Raw genomic sequence first — 18,673 nt, 5'->3', positions numbered from 1 at the left:
GTGGCTTCTGATTGGCAAAGTTAACGAGGGAAGCCAGATTTAACAGTTGCAGTGATTCACTTAACCACCATGGCAAAAAAAGTGGTTGTAAAATTAGGTGCAACTCACTTAATAACCACCTTGCTTAGCAATGGAAATTCTGGTTGCGGTTGTGGTCATAAGCCGAGGACTACTGTCCATGCTTATCTTTCAGGCCTAACTGAAACTGGTAAGAATTGCCACATTCTTCTCTCTAAATATTGAGACTGTAAAATAAAATTTGAATTAGCAAAATCTAAGTAGTTCTGGCCAGACCCCTGTAGAGATTTAACATGCATGGAAACACCTAACGAAGTGGGAGCCACTCCCCTATACCCAACTTTTTCAAAGTTGGGACCATTAAAATGGGTGGACTTCAACTCCCAGAATTCCCCAACCAGTATGCTAATCCCATAAGAGACCATAACTAGGAGATTCCCCACCCAGTTCCCTCTGATCATGTTTATTGATGCTATAATGCAACTACATAATAAGGAAATCGACTACTGTGGAATCGTGCAATAAGAAAATGGTGCCACTGTTTCATTAAACTTAGCAATTGAGTCTATTTAAAATAAACTACAGCAAGGCAGCCATTCCAGAGAGATAGATTTGCTCGTTACACAGGAAATGATGCCGAATTAATGAGCAAACAGAATATAGACTTAACAGAGTTGGAAGGGATCTTAAAGGTCTTCTAGCCCAGGGGTAGGCAACCTTGGCTCTTTTATGACTCGTGGACTACAACTCCCAGAATTTCTGAGCTCAGGAATTCTGGGAGTTGAAGTCCACGAGTCATAAAAGAGCCAAGGTTGTCTACTCCAACCCTCTGCTCGAGCAGGAGATCCTATAGCATTCCAGACAAATGGATGTCCAATTTCTTTTTGAAAACCTCCAGTGATGGAGCATCCACAACTTCTGAAGGTAAGCTGTTCCACTGATTGTTCTCACTGACAGGAAATTTCTCCTTAGTTCCAGGTTAGATCTCTCTTTGGTAAGTTTCCACCAGTTACTTCTTGTCCTGCCCTCAGGTGCTTTGGAGAAGAGGTTGGCCCCTTCTTTGTGACAGCCCCTCAAGAACCGAAAGACAGCCATCATGTCACCCCTAGTCCTCTTTGTTAGATTAGATGTACTTACTTCCCTTTACCATTCATTGCTTAGCCTCTAGTCTCCTAATCATTTTTGTTGCTTTTCTCTGACACTTCTGTAAAAAAATAACAACCCCTTGAAGTTAGCATATGCAGAAGGGTGTTGGTGAAAAGATCAATTCTCTTCAGTTAAAGTCCAAAACATATTTTATTTAACAAATATATATATATATTTTGTTTTCATAAAATCTCAAAAAATGTGACATGTAGAGATACTGACTCATAAATCGCATAATAAGCACACAAAATCTAACGCAGAACAAGAGTTCATCTTCACAAAACTCCCCACCCCGAAACGGGAGGAATGCCTCATAAATGTATATAAGGAAATAATACTCTCCATTTTTACATGGAATGAAAATAAAACAAGTCCCAATTCATACCATAGCTTTCTACATGCCTGCTGAGGAACATCTACGCTTGAGGGAAGAGATCACAATGTAGATAGTTCAAAAATGAGGCAATGCTAACAGTGACAAAACTTGGGGATATTAAAGAAAAAAAAACCGACGGATTTCTTTCTGTGTCCATCCTCAGAAAATTTGCTTTCAGCTGAGGTACTTCTGTTCTTCCTTTGCCCAGGGAAAGTGCAATAATAATAATAATTTTTTAAAAATAAGGATAACGTGCCAGGAATTTATTTTCTTTGCATTCTGAGCAGAAGGGGAAAAAGATTAAGCATAAAAGAGGTTCCCTCATGGCTGTTGGATGAGTTAAGCCCCTTATCCCAAAAGATCAGTGTAATCAATGTATGCCAGCCTCTCTTCCACCACAGAGTCAACTGCTTTCCCCGTCTGAACTGATTACTCCTCGAAGCTGGGACCAGTCTGTGGTGTGACGGCGAACGGTTGGCTCCTCCGGAGAACTGGGCGAGTCTTGGGGCTTATTGTAAAGGCTCCAGACGTTACGACGCTTTGGACGGCCTGCATGGAGAGAAGAGAAGGGGAAAGTTTTCCAGATGCGCTTGGGCCGGCACCTCTATTGCAGCGGTCCCCCAACCTTTTGGGCACCAGGGGCTGCTTCCGTGAAGAGAGGTTTTTCTGAGGATCTGGGGTGTGTGTGTGGTTTTGTGTGCTGCCTGCATCCCACGGATGGGGCTACGTTTGTTTGCCCGGCCAGGTTTCTAGCGTGCCACGGCCTGGTGCCTGAAGACCCCTGCTCTGTTGCATGGAGTCTGGTGGGCATCTCTGGATTAGACTCACTCACTCTCCGCCAGGCCTTAAAGGCCTCGAAAGACAGATCGAGGTTCTTCTAAGCAGCTTCCTTTATTGTTCCTTACTTCCAGAGAGGAATCTTGCCTAACTAAAACAGGCTATCAGCCCCATGAAGCATATACAGGCAATGGTCAATTTACAGCCATTTATTTAGTGACCGTTGTAAAGTTACTACGGGCACCGTAGAAAGTGACTTTGGACCAGTTTTCACGCTTGCAGCCGTTGCAGCATCCCCACGGGTCACGTAATCAACATTCGGGCACGTGGCAACAGGCGTGTATTTGCACGGCCCACAGGGTCCTGTGTTCACCATTCCTAGCCAGCTTCCATCAAGCAAAGTGAAAGGGGGGGGGGGAGAGGCCAGATTCGCTTAAAAGATCGCACAATTCACTTAACTGCGATGATTCACTTTAACTTTACCACCATGGGAAAAAAAGTTTGTAAAATCAGGCACAACTCACTGAATGCCTGAATAACGGAAATTTGGGGCACAAGTCCAGGACTATCCATACTCTGGGAACTATTAGGGAGCAGTTGTCTTCACCCTCTTTCCCCTCCCCCCAACTATATAATAAACTCCCCTGTCTTTTGTTCCATCTTTTGCACTCCCTCCTGGGCATCTGGGCTACAGTCTCTCACACTCTCCCAGTGTGAAGGGCCTCAATTCAAAGTCGACCCAGGCAGGATCAGCCCTCCTCCCAGTGAGATGGTGGCCTGGATCCTGAGGAGCGGTAACAAGGTCCCAGAGGAAGAAAGCTGCAGGCCGTCTCCCTTTTAAGCTTGTCTGCTGCTTTCTGACACGTCGTCCTCAAGTTATGACCACAACGGAACCCAAAATGTTCTGGGAATGAGACAGCTGTTCGGTGAGTTTTGCTCCATTTTGCGACCTTTCCTGCCACAGTGGCTTAAGTGAAATCGCTGCAGTAACGTGGTCATTAAGGGAATCCGGCTCCCCCGTGGACTTGGTTTTGTCTAAAAGTCACAAAAGGGTGATCACATGACCCCCTGGGACGCTGCAACCATCAAAAATTAATTAATTAATTAATTAATTAATTAATTAATTAATTAATTGCCGGTTGCCAACATCTGAATTTTGTTCACGTGTCCACAGGGGTGGCACAACGGTCGTAAGTGTGAAAAATAGTCATAAGTCACTTTTTTTTTAGTGCCATTGGGACTTCGACTGGTCACTAAACGAGTGGCTGTAAGCCAAGAACTACTGATAGTGGGAGATGCTGCGGTATCATTGGTGTTCAAGAAAAACTCAACGGTCAGTCCAGTCAGCCCTTTAGTCAGCAAATGGGAGTGGCACCAATGTGGTGTTCTCTATTGTTTACCTTAGTGCTTTACCTTATTTCACTTATACCAGGGGTAGGCAACCTTGGCTCTTTTAGGACTCGTGGACTTCAACTCCCAGAATTCCTGAGCCAGCCATGCTGAAGGGAAAGGGAAGTTTCCAAGCTGAGCCATGCTGGCTCAGGAATTCTGGGAGTTGAAGTCCACGAGTCATAAAAGAGCCAAGGTTGCCTACCCCTGACTTACACCCTCCAGTCCTCTTCCGTCTTGACCCTCTTTTTCCATCACACACAGTAGATAGTCCTTGACTTTAAACTATTCATTTAGTGAATGTTCAAAGTTACAACAGCACTGAAAGAAGTGACTTACGACTGGTCTTTGCACTTACGAACACTGCAGCATCCCCACAATTGCAGCATCTCAGGGTCACGTGATTACCATTTGCGACCTTCCTGGCTGGCTTCTGACAAAATCAATGGGCAGAAGCCTGATTCGCTTAGCAATGTGATTCACTTAACAACTGCAATGATTCGCTCAACAACTGAGGCAAAAAAGCTTGTAAAATCAGGTGCAACTCACTAACAATCAGCTTGCTTACCAATGGAAGCTCTGGTCCCCAATTGTGGCCATAAATTGAGGACTACCTGTACATAGTTCCCTCTAAAAAAACACCCTTAAAACTTCTTATGCTCTTTTGATTTCCTCTCCAATTTCACAACTTCTGAGGCTATTCATTCCACTGATTAATTGTTCTGTTAGGAAATTTCTCCTTAGTTCTAGGCTGCTTCTCTCTTTCATTAGTTTCCTTACGTTACTTCTTGTCCTGCCTTCAGGTGCTTTGGAGAATAGCTTGACTCCCTCTTCTTTATGGCAGCTCCTCAGATATTGGAAGACTGCTATCATGTCCCCCCTCGTCCTTCTCTTTATGAAACTAAACATACCCAATTCCAGCAACCGTTCCCTATATGTTTTAGCCTCCAGTCCCCTAATCATCTTTGTTGCTTTTCTCTGCACTCTTTCTAGAGTCATTCCTTTGAGAAAGGTTTAATAAAAGGGGACCTTTTAGAAACAGTCCCAAAAACATCAGCATAATTATGCAAAAATGGGATGATCTGCACCTTTGGAGTTAAGAAATTGGAAAAAATAAGAACCAAACAAGCGCCTTGATCTCTGCATAAAAACAGGAACCCAATCTTTAGATTGTGAATGGAATTGTACTGGTCACCATTTTCTGGGCTGCCATCTTGTGCAAGGGGTCTTCCCAAAGTTGGTTCCTGAAAGTTTCCAGCATCCTAATGAAGCACCTGGATTTTTAGATTAGCCAGCTCCTCCCCTCCACAGCCACTTTACCTTCTGTAGCAATAATATTTTTGATATCAAGAGAAGCCACTTCGGCTGCTTCTTCCCGCTTCTGCTTTACTGCTTTGCACTTGGCTAGAGATGGAGTTCCTGAGGAAAGAAAACAGAAAATAAAGAGACAATAAACGTGGACATGCAATATTCTGAAATGGCTGCCATTCTGGGACCCAAAATTGAAAGCCCAAAGAAACAGGAGAGCTGCTAACAGAAGTCCAAGAGTTTTAAAGGCTGCTAAGCAGGCAAAAATGCAATAGTTGTTCACTGTCACAGAGCACTAAGAAAAGGAGTTTACAAAATGGCCCAGTCACAAACATCCCCTCTCCTGATAAAAGGGGAAACTCTATCTCGCGTAGCAGATATGAGGCTAGGAATTAAAAAAATAGACACTGGGAGGCTGTGAGTTCTAATCCCACCTTAGGCACAGAGCCAGCCGGGCTACCTTGCGCCAGTCATTCTCTCTCAGCTCTAGGAAGGAGGCAATGGCAAGCCACTTCCGAAGTCACCAGGAGTCAACACTGACTCAAAGGCGTGCATGCAGACACACACATGCACACAAATTATAGAGCCAGTTTGGTCTAGTGGTTGAGGCACTGGGCTAGAAAGCGGGAGACTGTGAGTTCAAGACCCGCCTTAGTCATGAAAGCCAGCTGGGTGACCTTAGGCCAGTCACTCTCTCTCCCACCTTGATTATTTTGATAAGCAGTGCAAGGCAGCAAACATAGCTAAAACTCCTTCATCCTCCTGTTGTATTTCTCCCCACCACAACCGTGGGAGGTAAGTTGGCTGAGAGTCTGTGACTGGCTCAAAGTCATGCCTAAGGTGGGACTAGAACCCATTGTCTCCTGGTGATTGGCCCAAAGTCACCCAGTCGGCTTTCAGGCCTAACACAGGACTAGAACTCACGTCTTCTGGTGATTGGCCCAAAGTCAACCAACTGGCTTTTATCCCTAAGGCAGGACTAGAACCCATTGCGTCCTGGTGATTGGTGCAAAGTCACCCAGCTGGCTTTCATGCCTAAGGCGGGACTAGAACCCATGTCTCTCAGTGACTGGCCCAAAGTCACCCAGCTGGCTTTTATCCCTAAGGCAGGACTAAAACCTATTGCGTCCTGGTGATTGGTGCAAAGTCACCCCGTTGGCTTTCATGCCCCAGGCGGGACTAGAACTCATCGTCTCCCAGTTTCTAACCTGGGGCCTGGCTACGCCTTACATCACCTGCCACTGACCTTTTATGCCGAGACTTTCCAGCTCTTCTTTGAGAACCTCTATCTGAGCTTTGCGAGAGCAGCAACCTCCCAGGAGCTTTTTGTAATTCCGCCACACACCACATTCGCGAATGTAGCGTTTTAGACGCTGGATGGAGGGATGTTCCTCGTTCTTTCCAGAATGCTTATCCTACAGCAGATGAGATGGGTTAGCAATACAGCTCACACTAAGCTTTCCGTGAACAATCATGAACAGATCAGAGAAAGGCAACCTCTATTTTTAAAATCAGTACTGAAGTGTTTCGCAACCTTGGCAGCTTTAAGATGGATGGACTTCAACTCCCAGAATTCCTCAGCCAGCCATGCTTGTTGGGGAATTCTAGGAGCGGGTCCACCCATTTTAAAATTGCCAAGGTTGCGAAACACTGCTGTACAGGTAGTCCTTGACTTACAACGATTCGTATTGAGACTGACGTTACAAAGGTCCTGAAAAAAGTGACTTATAACCATATTTCACACTTGTGACCATTGCACATCCCTATGGTCACGTGATCAAAATTCGGGTGCTTGGCTTGCTATTGGACAATAATCCACACTTGGTTAGAAAAAATGTTAAGAGAAACACATAGACTATAAACCTGAATTTTTTTTTTACTAGGTATAACGCCAGAAAAACTTGATAAGCAGCGTACATATTTGATTCTACACGTGATAACAGAATTATATTTGCACAAATTGGAAGAACGAAGAAATACCACCAAAAGAAGAAATAATTAAAAAAATATTAGACTGTGCAGAAATGGACAGACTTACTTTAAGGTTGAAAGAAAAAGAAGAAACAGGATATTTTCAAACTTGGGACCTATTTTATCAATGGTTAGAGAAAAGATTTAGGGATTAGGAATGTAATTTGTATTAGTGAATAAGATTCTCAGACAACACGTTTTTGTTCCAATAATTTTTATTGAATTTTGTTTTTTTAAAAAAACTTTATAGATAAAAAACAAACTCAGGTGCTTGGCAACTGGCATGTATTTATGACAGTTGCAGTGTCCTGGGGTCATGTGATCACCTTTTATGATCTTCCGACAAGCAAAGTCAGTGGGGAAGCCTGTGGATGTGCTGTGACTGCATTTCCCAAAATTTCCTACCAGAAAGCAGCCATTCAGCAAACTTCCTTAGAATTCTGGAACTGGAGACCTGATACATTTGACAGGGCCCAGGTTGAGGAGGGCTGTGCCAAATTTGGTATGAGAATTCCCCCCACCCCCTCCGTCCCAGGAAGAAGGACCAGTTTGCATAATTTGGCTAAGCGGCTATCAGAAGAGCAAAGAATGGGATACTGATGAGAAACCTCATCAAAGCAGAAGATGTGGACTGTGTTGTCTGAAATGTGTGGAATTGCTACACAATACAAAGTTGTGCCACCACAAGCCTGCCTTGCAGTGAAGCTAGCCCTCGACTTATGAACACAAATTGACCCTAACATTTCTGTGGCCGAGACATTTGTTAAGGGAGTTTCCCCCATTTTACCTTTGCTTGCCACGGCTGTTAAGTGAGTCCCTGCAGTTGTTAAGTGGATCTGGTTTCCCCATGGACTTGGCTTGTCAGGTGACAAAAGAGGGATCACATGACCTTGGGACGCAGCAACAGCCGTAGGTATGAGCCAGTTGCCAAGCATCTATATTGTGGTAATGTGACCGCGGGGATGCTGCAACGATCCCAAGTATGAAAAATGGCTGTAAGTCATCGACTTTGGTCACTAAAGGAACAGCTGTAAGTAGAAGACTACCTGTATAGATAATCCTTGACTTAAAACCACAATCGGATCCAGAATTTCCATTGCTAAACAAGGCAGTTGTTAACTGAATTGTGCCCTATTTTGCATCCTTTTGTGAATTACACGCATTAAGTGACTGCGGCTTCTCCCATTGACCTTGCTCAGGGGTCCTCAAACTTGGCCACTTTTAAGACTTGTGGACTCCAACTCCCAGAATTCCCCAGCCAGAGTACCTGGCTGGGGAATTCTGGGAGTTGAAGTCCACAAGTCTTACAAGTGGCCAGGTTTGAGGATCCCTGACCTTGCTTGTCAAAAATCCTCTCGGAAGGTTGCAAACGGCAATCAGATGACCTCAGGACGTTGCCAAAATGGTAAATACATGCTGGTTGCCAAGTGCTCCAATTTTGTTCACACGACTGTAGGGGGTGGGTGCTGCGACGGTTATAAGTGTGAGGATTGGTCATAAGTCACTTTTTTCAGTGCCGCTGTAATTTCAAATGGTCACTAGGTGAACAGCTGTTAAGTCACGGACTACCTGTAAGAAAACACACACCTTTCTGAAGCCCCTGTCCCTTACCTTTCCAAGATGGTGAGAAGAGGTGGGCTCATCCTCTTCTGAGCTGGATTCTTCCCCCTCTTTCTCCTTGGCAGCACTCCTCCTTTTGAGCTTTTTCGTTCTTCTCTGCTGCTGGCTTTGGATTTTTGTCCTTCCCCCAGACTCACTTCCTGAATCCTCAGAACCAAGCACGGAGGTTTTTTTACCGATGCTCTTTTTCTGTGACTTTGGCGCTCCTCTCTTCTTCAGCTTCTCCTCCCCTTGACTCGAGTCACACCCAGAGACGTGGTTGCTCTCCTTTTTCCGCGTCCCCCTCGGATCTCCATCCTTGCTTCCGTCTGACTCACTTTCTGACGAGTGACTTATCAGAGCCGCCTTCCTAGGCTGGCCTTGGCTGGTCTCGCTTGGAGCTCCTCTCTTCTTTAGCTTCTCCTCCCCTTGACTCGAGTCACACCCAGAGATGTGGTTGCTCTCCTTTTTCCGCGTCCCCCTCAGATCTCCATCCTTGCTTTTGTCTGACTCACTTTCTGACGAGTGACTTATTAGAGCCCCCTTGCTAGGCTGGCCTTGGTTCGTCTGGCTTTGTGATTCCCCTGCACTGCTGGTGGGCTCCTGCACCCGCTTCTTCTCCTCTTCTGAGCTCTTATGCTCCTCCGACCCGCTTTCAGATTCCTCACTTGTGGACTCCTGAATCCTTTGCGTCGTCTTCCTCTCTTCCTCCGCTTTCTTCCTGCTCGAGTCTTCCCTCTGCATCTTCTTGCACCCCGCTCTCTCTTTAGGCTGCCTCTTGGGTTTGGAGGGATGCTGGCTCCCTCTTTCTCCCCTGGCCCTCTTTGCTCCTACTTTCCTCACTAGACTTTGACCTGCAGAATCCTCAGAATTGCTTCCGGAATCCTCTATAACTCTACTCTTCCTTCTGCATTGGCTGCCTGCCATCTTCTTCTGCAACTCGCCTTTTTTATCGGAATCACTTCCTGAGGCATCCTCACTCTCGTCCCCCTTCGAACCCCTCTGGGTTCCCAGCCCTATCCTCCCCTGGGCTTTGTTAGTACTAAACGAATTCTTCTCTTCGCTCTCCCTTTCGCTCCATTCTCTTTTCTTTTCAGAGATCTCTTCTACCTCAGAGAGATCACTTCCTCCCTCTGATTGGCTCTTTTCCTCCCTTTGCTTACTCATCGTCCTATTTTTTGCTTTGCCTTTGGGGTCAGTAGCTTTAGACCCCCTGTCCGCCTTTTTCTGGACGTCTCTTTGCTTCAAGCCGTTCCCTTTTGTGACCTTCCTGGGTCCTTCGACCTCTTCTTCCAGGTTGCTCTGTCCCGTGTCGGAGGCCTCCTCAGATTCACTCACCACCCTTTTCTGCGAGCCCCTGTTCTCCTGGCCCTTGGGTGATTTGCTGCCTTGTCCTCTCTCCACTCTTGCCTCTTGAAGGGATGGCTTTCTTTTGCTCTTTGTAGTTTCCACATCGCTTTCAGACTGAGCACTGTGGTCTCCAGCTCCGGAGTCTTCTTGGTCGGAAGAATCCGAGAAGTTCCTGAGAAGTTTTGGACTCCCGTGGCATGGCCTCTTCTTGGAATCAATCCCAGAATCCTTTTCATCAGAACTGATTCCTGAGAGACAAAATGAAAGTGACAAACAGAAATCAGGTTGGGGAAGGGCAACTGTTACTCTTGCTGTATACCTGGCAAGGATTATTCGAGACAGCTGGCTCAAGATAACAACTTTATTCGTGAGGAACCGGCAGTTGCGCCTGCGCACGGCCGTCGGGAGCTTTTGACAGCTGTCAAAAGCTGCCGTTTGTTCCCGATTGGTTTTACCTCATAACTCTTTACATAACCGTTAACCACACATTAATACATAACAGTAATACATAACAACTCTAAAGTAGGAGAGCCCAACCTGAAGTCCTGAATCTCCCAAGAGATCCCAAAGCCTTGGACGCCGCCATCTGGAGAGCCCCCAAAGTTGCCATTTTAATGTGACAGAAAGGGATATTGAGAACATGGGGAATAAATTCTTTTCCCCCTCAATTGTCTCAATGTTGAGCACTAATTTGGCCTAGTGTAGAGGTGGGGAACTATGGCCTCTTTATGATTCGTGGACTTCAACTCCCAGGGCTCAGGAATTCTGGGAGTTGACATCCACAAGTCATAAAAGGGGCCTTTGTTCCCCACCCCTGGTCTAGTGGTTAAGGCAGTAGAGTAGAAAGCAGAGACCATGAGTTCAAGTCCTGAGTTGGTCATGAAAGCCGGTTGGGTGTCTTTGGGCCAATCGCCAGAAGACTGAGAGTTCTAATCCCACCTTAACCATAAAAGCTGGGTGACTCTGGCCAATCACTCTATCTCAGCCCAATGCACCTGTTATTGTGGGGAAACTAGGAAGAGGAAGTTTTATTAATATGTCCTGAGTTAATTGTAAAAATAATAAAGGCAGGATACCAATAAATAATATAATAAAATATCCCCCCCTTTTTATCCTAGGTTTGCCCACTTCTGGGGTTCACTCCTTGGAATTCCAGCTAAGGCTGAAAAAAAGTTGCACATCCTTATGAATTTGTTGGGTTACTTGTGGCAAATAATCCAATTGTTGATAGGCAGGCAGGCAAAGATTTTCAATTTCAGAAGCTCAGCTCCAAACACATAGCCTATACAATGCTGCTTTCCTATCATTATGATTGGTCACTTATTTACCTACCCATAACCACTGTAGCCCTACTTTTCATTATTTTCACCATTTCTGTTTCACTTTTAAAATTGCAAAGCACGTACAAAAAACTTCTAAGAACAAAGAGGAAATGGAAAAGCCAGCAGGTTAAAAAAAAGAGTACGATGGAATCAATGCAAGAATAGCAACAGGGATAACAGAAAAGCAAAGACAATAATTTATGAGAAGGGCGGAAGAAAGCAGCGGATTTGACCAACATCCAGTCACCAGCCCTTCCCAATCAAGTGTTCTAGGGTATATTGAAGTGAACTCCCAGAATGCAATGCTCAGCCAGCAGGGGTAGGATACCTGTACCCCTCCAGATTTTCTTTAAATTCCAGAAAGCATAATCAAAATTCAAGGCTTTCAGGATTGTTGGTCCAACATAATTGGAGGAAAACAGTTGGCCCATCTCTGGATTCAATGCAGCCTGACATTTGCTGAATGGAAGCCTGTATAGAAGAGGCTCATTTGTAGCAGATGGAGAAAGATGATAAAAGAAGCAAATGGGGTGGTACTATATTGATTCAAAATGCAAATGAGGATGGTTTTATATCACAGCCTCACGGCATTGATTTAGAACAGGCATGTCCAACTGCCGGCCCATGGGCCGGATGCGTCACGCCGAAACTGCGCCCACCCCATTGCCGGCCATGGGGAAAAAGTCACGTGACGTCGTGAGTTTTGACATGCCTGATTTTAGAAGATCAGCATTGCAGGACAAACTTTAGTTCACATGCATCTCTCTGGATTAGGCAGAAATACTCTGCCTAAAGAACAAAACAAAAAAGCAAACCACCTTTGCCCTCACTTCCTGGCTTGCCCTGGACAGAGGTGAAGGGTTTTGGACATATATACTCAACTCGCTCACGGATTCACCCTGCTATCTGGGTTTACACTGCACAACGACTCATAAGCAAAGGGCTAGATTAATACAGGTAGTCCTCGACTTACAATTTGCTTAGTGACTGTTTGAAGTCACACCACTGAAAAAAGTGACTTACGACTGTTTTTCACACATACAACTGTTGCAGCATCTCCGAAGTCACGTGATCAAAATTCAGGCGCTTGACAACTGGCTCATGTTTATGACGGTTGCAGTGTCCCATCATCCCCTTTTGTGACCTTTCTGACGAGCAAAGTCAGCACGGGAAGCCAAATTCAACCCAACAACCATCTTACTAACTTAACAACTGCGGCGATTCACTTCACGTGTGGGGCAAGAAAGGTCGTAAAATGAGGCAAAACTCACTTAACAAATGTCTCGCGTAGCAACAGAAATGCTGGGCTCGATTGTGGTTTAAGCCGAGGACGACCTGCCTATCACGTTAAACTGTAAGAAAGCCAAACAAAGTTAAAACGAAGCAAAGGCAACATTCCATTTACCTGGAAACTAGCTATAAACTATGGAGGGCTTTTAAAAAATATATATATATATTGTCGTACTTTTAAACATGTAATCTAAAAGACGTACACAAATGCTTTCTGTGAAATTTTTATGAAATGTAGAATCAAATTTGTATGGGTAGTGATCAGATACAGGCGGGTGGGGGCAGGGTGGAGTGATCCTGCAGTTAGTCGTCAGGTGAGAGGATTGCCAAATTTTGCTTTGACTTTGGGGGTACTGCAGCGGTCGTAAGTTTGGCTACAGGTCCTGTCCCTTCATTCAACAGTGCTGCACTTTCGCACGGTCGCTGAACAAATGGCTATAACAGTGATGGCAAACCTTTTAGAGACCGAGTGCCCGAACTGCAACCCAAACCCCACTTATGTATCATCGGGTGCTGGGTGGACGTGGCCCATTGGGTGGGCATGGCTACGGTGGTAACGGCAGACTGGGTGGAACTAAAAAATTCAATCCATCAATTCCAACTTTGCGAGATTCCCCCCCCCCCCGCGAGAAGTTGAAATTGATTGATTGAACCTTTTTTTTTTTTTTGCACATGGTGGCAGAGGCCTAAAGTGAAAAGGTTTTCTAAAACCCAGCTGAAGGCCTAGGACTGGGGCGATGGCCTGCGGGCCCACAGAGAGGGCTCTGCATGCCACCTGTGGCACCCGTGCCATAGATTCGCCACCACGGGGCTATAAGGACTATCTGTATTCAGGGACCCCCATTATTTTGGAAAAACTTTATTATAGATTTCACATTCTTGTGTGTCTAACTAAACACGGTACAAGTAACCCTCAACTTACAGCCACAGTTGAACCCAGAATTTCTATTGCTAAACAAGACACTGAGTTTTGCTCCACTCTTGCCACAGTTCTTAAGTGAATCACTGCAGTTGTTAAGTTAGCAAAATGGTTGAAAGGTGAATTTGGCTTCCTCATTGACTTTGCTTATCAGAAGATCACAACAGGGGATCACACATGACTTCAGGACACTGCAACTGCCATAAATATATGCCAGTTAGTAACAGTCTGAATTTTGATCATGTGACCATGGGGATGCTGCAATAGTTTTAATTATGAAAAATTTCACTTTTTTCAAGTGCTGTTTCAAATGGTCACTAAATGAATGGTTGTAAGTCAAGGATTATCTGTAATCAAGATTGATTAGTATTTCCTTTTTTAGAAGCACCTGATGTTTTAGGACAGGGGTGTCAAACTGCCGGCCCGTGGGCTGGACACGTCATCTGGAAGCCGCACCCACCCCATTGCTGGCAATGGCATGATGTTGCAAGTTTGACATGTCTGTTTTAGGGCTTTCCCCCACTTAGCTGTTACTCTCCACTCCATCAATTCTGTATGGAATCTGATCTCTAGAAGCCTGAAAAAGTCTTACAGCACTTTTTGCCCACAGGATCTTTATGAAGCCAGAAAAAAATCTTGCCTCCTATTATTCACGGTTAGGTTTATACTAAAGTTGTGGGAATTGTTTAAATTGTTTATTACTTTGTAGTACAAAAAGTCTTACAGCTATTATTATCTTGATTTATATGTACTGCACTTAGTCATAAACACAGATTAAATATTACTACCGTTGTTACTAAGCAAATTTAACATGTTGTATGTATATATGTATGGAGCCATTGTTTTAAAGTTCCCGGTGAATTATTGTATGTACTACAAATCCACAGAAAGTTGCTTGTTTTTTTTCTTTATTTCCTGGTCCTTCTAAGCATGCCTTCTGAAGAATATATGCTTTTGGTAAAAATCCCAAGAAATTATAAATCAGCTCTTTCTCACAGAAAAATAAACCTGTCACGATCTATCATCAAAATACTATTATGGAGAGAGCAGCAAAGGAGGTCAACTCTCAGTAGGGAGGACAATTTTCAGGGAAAGTATGGAAAACCAATTGCTGCTTTACTAAAAGAGTTTTGTTTTTCTTCCATTTATAATGGATTTTTAAAAGTAAATTGAGGGTTATTCTAGTTAAGTGTAGAACATTAATGCCATGCTATTGTCTATAGGAGCCTTGGTGGAGCAGTGGGCTAATGCCTCCTTAAGTAACACCAGCTGCCTGCAATTGGTGCAGGTTCGAGTCCCACCAGGCTCAAGGTTGACTCAGCCTTCCATCCTTCCGAGGTAGGTAAAATGAGGACCCAGATTGTTGGGGGCAATAAGCTGACTTTTTAAAAAATGCTGCTGGGCCCCCCCCCAAAAAAAACCCTAATAAGCAGGCATATATATCGAACAGACATGTCAAACACAAGGCCCGGGGGCCGGATGCGGCCTGCGAAGTGGTTTCGTGTGGCCCGCAAAACCATCCTGGAAACAGTGAGGGAACGGCCCCCACTGCCTTGGCCCTGGCCCAGAGACCCTCCTTCTGCCAGAGACCCTCAGATCTGTTCCACTTCTGCCCAGGCCCCCATAGGCACCCTTGATGCGAACAATGTAGAGCTGGCCATGCCCACCCAGTAGGCCATACACACTCTAGCCACGCCCACCCAGTAGGCCACGCCTACCCAGGCCACACCCACCCAGCCCCCTGAGGGCAACCACAATGCTGATGCGGCCCTCAATGAAATTGAGTTTGACACCCCTGACATAGAATGAAGGCTATTGCTAAGCACGTTGATTTGTGCTTCTTAGATTGTAAGCTGCCCTGAGTCTTCGGAGAAGGGCGGGATATAAATGGGATTTAAAAAAAAACTTGGTAAGTTAAGAAATTTCAGATAGTTTGTTGATGAATGTGGAAATCCCAGGGTAGATATAAATGGCATAAAGAAATTAAAACATAGTTCTTTCACCCTGAACTGTGCTCTTCAGAAAGCAGCAATTTCATTGCAAAAATGACCTATTATTTTTGAATACTCAGAAAGCCAGTATACTGCAGATTCCGATTATGCCTTTATAATGGGCAGACCTAAATCCTCTCTCAGTCCAACCCACCTTACAGGGGTTAGTTGTGGGGATAAAATTAGAGGTGGTCTCCATTTGTGGCACCTGGGCTGTTAAGAGCTGAAACAGACTATAAATGCAATGAGTAAATAATAATAAATAACCCAATCTAGCACCACACAGTAGTCAATAAGTCTTTACAAAAGTATGTATGGCTGGAATGGGATGGCCCTGGTCTATTGCCACTTACCCAGCAGCCAGAATTTTGCATACTGGTGGTAATACCTTGGTGGAGCAGTGGGCTAATGCCTCCTTAAGTAACACCAGCTGCCTGCAATTAGTGCAGGTTCACATCCCACCAGGCTCAAGGTTGACTCAGCCTTCCATCCTTCCGAGGTACGTAGGTAAAATGAGGACCCAGATTGTTGGGGGCAATAAGCTGACTTTGTAATAATGCCGCTTGGGGGGGTCGAAAGCCCTAATAAGCAGGCACATACATAGAATGAAGGCTATTGCTAAGCACATTGATTTGTGCTTTAAATTGTAAGCCGCCCTGAGTCTTTGGAGATGGGCGGGATATAAATGGGATTAAAAAAAAAAGCAGTAAGTATCATAGAGTCCCCAAGGCTAATAGTCTGGTTCTCTACGAATCTATTTCTGCATTAAAATCATCTGAATTGGCAGTCGTCACCATCTCTGATAGTAGCAAATTAACCATTCAATAAAGTTCTTTTATTAGTCCTAGATTCCCCTTGATGGAATTTTAGTGGATAACCTGAGCTCTAGTGAAGAGAGAAAAAAATCTACATGTTCCACACCATGCATGATACCATATATTTCTGGTGTTTCTCTTCATTTCCCTTCAGTGTAAGAGGCCAAAGCCTCAAAACTGTGGTGGTCCTTCCTTATGGGGAAGTCCCTGCAGCCTGTAATCTTTTCTCTACCTTTTCATTACACCAGATATCACGGTAGATTTCTTCACAGCTGCAGAAAAAGATAGGAAAGCCACTTTTCACGAACATTTACCAAAATTTGAAAATAACTTTAAAGCCCAGTTTATATTTAGGCTTCTACCAGTTCAGAAAATATTTGGTATACTAGATAGCAGGTGCTAAGCACCATCACATAAAAATACAATTACCTAACTTCTTTTCAATCTTTTGCCTTTTATGCTCCTGTTCGTTTTTAATTTCTTCCTCCGAACTATGGGGTCTCTTGCGGTCTCCAGATTTGAAGGAATCCTGGGCTTCAGTCCTTAATTCTACATTGCTTGGGGGTTGATCAACCTGTGATGCATAACATTTAAAAAGGTTATAAACATATAGATCCATTTCATTCTTTACCAAGGTATAACCCGTATGTTTTCTCCTCTCCTAAAATCAGCACCTTCATCTGGACCAGTTCTTCCTCCACCAGTTGTTTTAGCTGCTCCTTCTCCTGTTTAGATAGATTTTCCAGCCCAACATGGTCAAGATACTTCTTTCGAATGATGGCATGAGTGAGGATGCTGCAACAGACCATGATAACGTCAGACAGTATCTGCTAAGCAACCACACAATATTTGTTTATATGGTATCTATCAAGAAGAACCAGGATGGGGAATCTGTGGTCCTCCAGAAATTGACTTTTCCAGCTGCCCATAATATTGGATAGGGGGAGATGGAGTTCTGAATATCTATAGGCCACAAGCTGGGTCTCACCCAAATTTCTATCTATAGGCATATCCACCCAAATACTTATCTATAGGCCACAATATGGGCCCCACCCAAATCTGTCCTCTAAAGTCCAGGATTTTTTTAAGCCACAATCTCCCACATCTGCTCTTCTATTTAAGCTTACTCTTCAGAGATGCAATTCTTTGGTTCTCCCTTTGTAAATTACCCCGGGGAAATTTACATGCTGAGGACTGTACAATTCTGGAACCAATGTTGTCATCCAGGGATCACAATTTTACCCCAGGAGATTATGCTGAGAACATCTTCCAATCTAAGTCTTTTTCCTACCAACATACTGGTGGGTTTTTAATTTTTCATCATGCTTAAGGTGATACTCATCTTCAGCACTCGTTGCCAAAAGGTTTATTTTTATTTAATCTGTATCCTTTTATTACTATTTTTACAAATAGCTCAAGGTGGCAAATATATCCAACACAAGTTCCTCCTCCCACTAACAACAATCCTGTGAGGTGGGTTGGGGAGAGAAAAAGTGGCCGGCTCAGTCACCCAGCTGGCTTTCATGGCTAAGGCAGAATTTGAACTCAGGGTCTCCTGCTTTCTAGCCTGGTGCCTTAATTACTAACTAGACCAACCACGATGATGGAGTCAAGACCTGAAAAATCGCCAACTACTTCTGCTTCTGCCACTCGGCATCCTCCAGCCATACGGGACGCTACACCACCCATAATTCTCAGCCGGCAAGGATGGGATTGCGGGCTAGCCTGCAGGGGCAAACGATTCTAATGGTATTGCATTCTGCAAAGGAGCCATCAATCTCGGTTAAGCACGCTTCAGTTCCCTCCCTTCCTTTGCTTTGCCCCAAGGACCACGCGGAGTCTGAACCGCACCTGAGATCAGGGCTTCCCTGGAAAAGCCTGGAGACAAAATCCCGCATCCTTTGCGGCTGCCCAGTAGCGCCTCCTGCCATCCTTTCCCGCCAAATGGCACCTCCGAGCCAACGTAGCCCTTCCCTCTGCGACGTCTCATAGCAATTGTAGTCCCAACCGTGCGTAAAGAGGCGTAGCCGGCAAAGGCAACAAACGGAACGCGCATGACCGAGGCTCTTTACCCCACGGCCTCATGGGAAATCATCTATGAGCCAATGACGATGGAAGGCCTGACCTGCAGACTTCTTGGGAAGTGTAGTTTTTCCTTTGGGAAACGCTGCAGAGTCCTCCTGCTTGCTGGGTCTTTCCGAAGCTCGCCCCCTTGGGCAATCGGTTCTGCAAATAAAAATTGAAGTTAAAGAAAAGAAAGAGGCGATTGGCTAAACTTTCATTTATTTCCGTGGTTTATTACTTGACAATTAAGCTGACTTTGTAATAATGCCGCTTGGGGTGTGTGTGTAAAAGCCCTAATAAGCAGGCATATACATAGAATGAAGGCTACTGCTAAGCTT

At 44.7% G+C, this 18,673-nt stretch overlaps 1 protein-coding gene and 1 long non-coding RNA gene across 2 annotated transcripts; one reads left to right on the top strand and one right to left on the bottom strand.

Annotated features, from left to right (window-relative positions):
• Window positions 1–1,295: 1,295 nt before the first annotated feature.
• On the bottom strand, window positions 1,296–18,236 carry LOC308676160 (uncharacterized protein). Its single transcript, XM_081341909.1, has 7 exons — window positions 18,123–18,236; window positions 16,946–17,066; window positions 16,701–16,845; window positions 8,597–10,182; window positions 6,261–6,429; window positions 5,027–5,125; window positions 1,296–2,089 (listed from the first exon to the last, which is right to left on the bottom strand). Exons 1-7 carry the CDS (start codon window positions 18,200–18,202, stop codon window positions 1,944–1,946), a joined length of 2,346 nt encoding a protein of 781 aa, XP_081198035.1. The 5' UTR covers window positions 18,203–18,236; the 3' UTR covers window positions 1,296–1,943.
• On the top strand, window positions 3,205–7,975 carry LOC308676161. Its single transcript, XR_014028275.1, has 3 exons — window positions 3,205–3,243; window positions 3,547–3,650; window positions 6,898–7,975. It is a non-coding gene; the product is annotated as an uncharacterized lncRNA (long non-coding RNA).
• Window positions 18,237–18,673: the final 437 nt, after the last annotated feature.

Source organism: Vipera berus (genome assembly GCF_964194415.1).
Source record: "Vipera berus genome assembly, chromosome: W".
Classification (NCBI taxonomy): Eukaryota; Metazoa; Chordata; class Lepidosauria; order Squamata; family Viperidae; genus Vipera; species Vipera berus.
The sequence above is the reverse complement of the archived record's forward strand: the minus strand, read 5'-3'. Positions and strand labels throughout refer to the sequence as shown.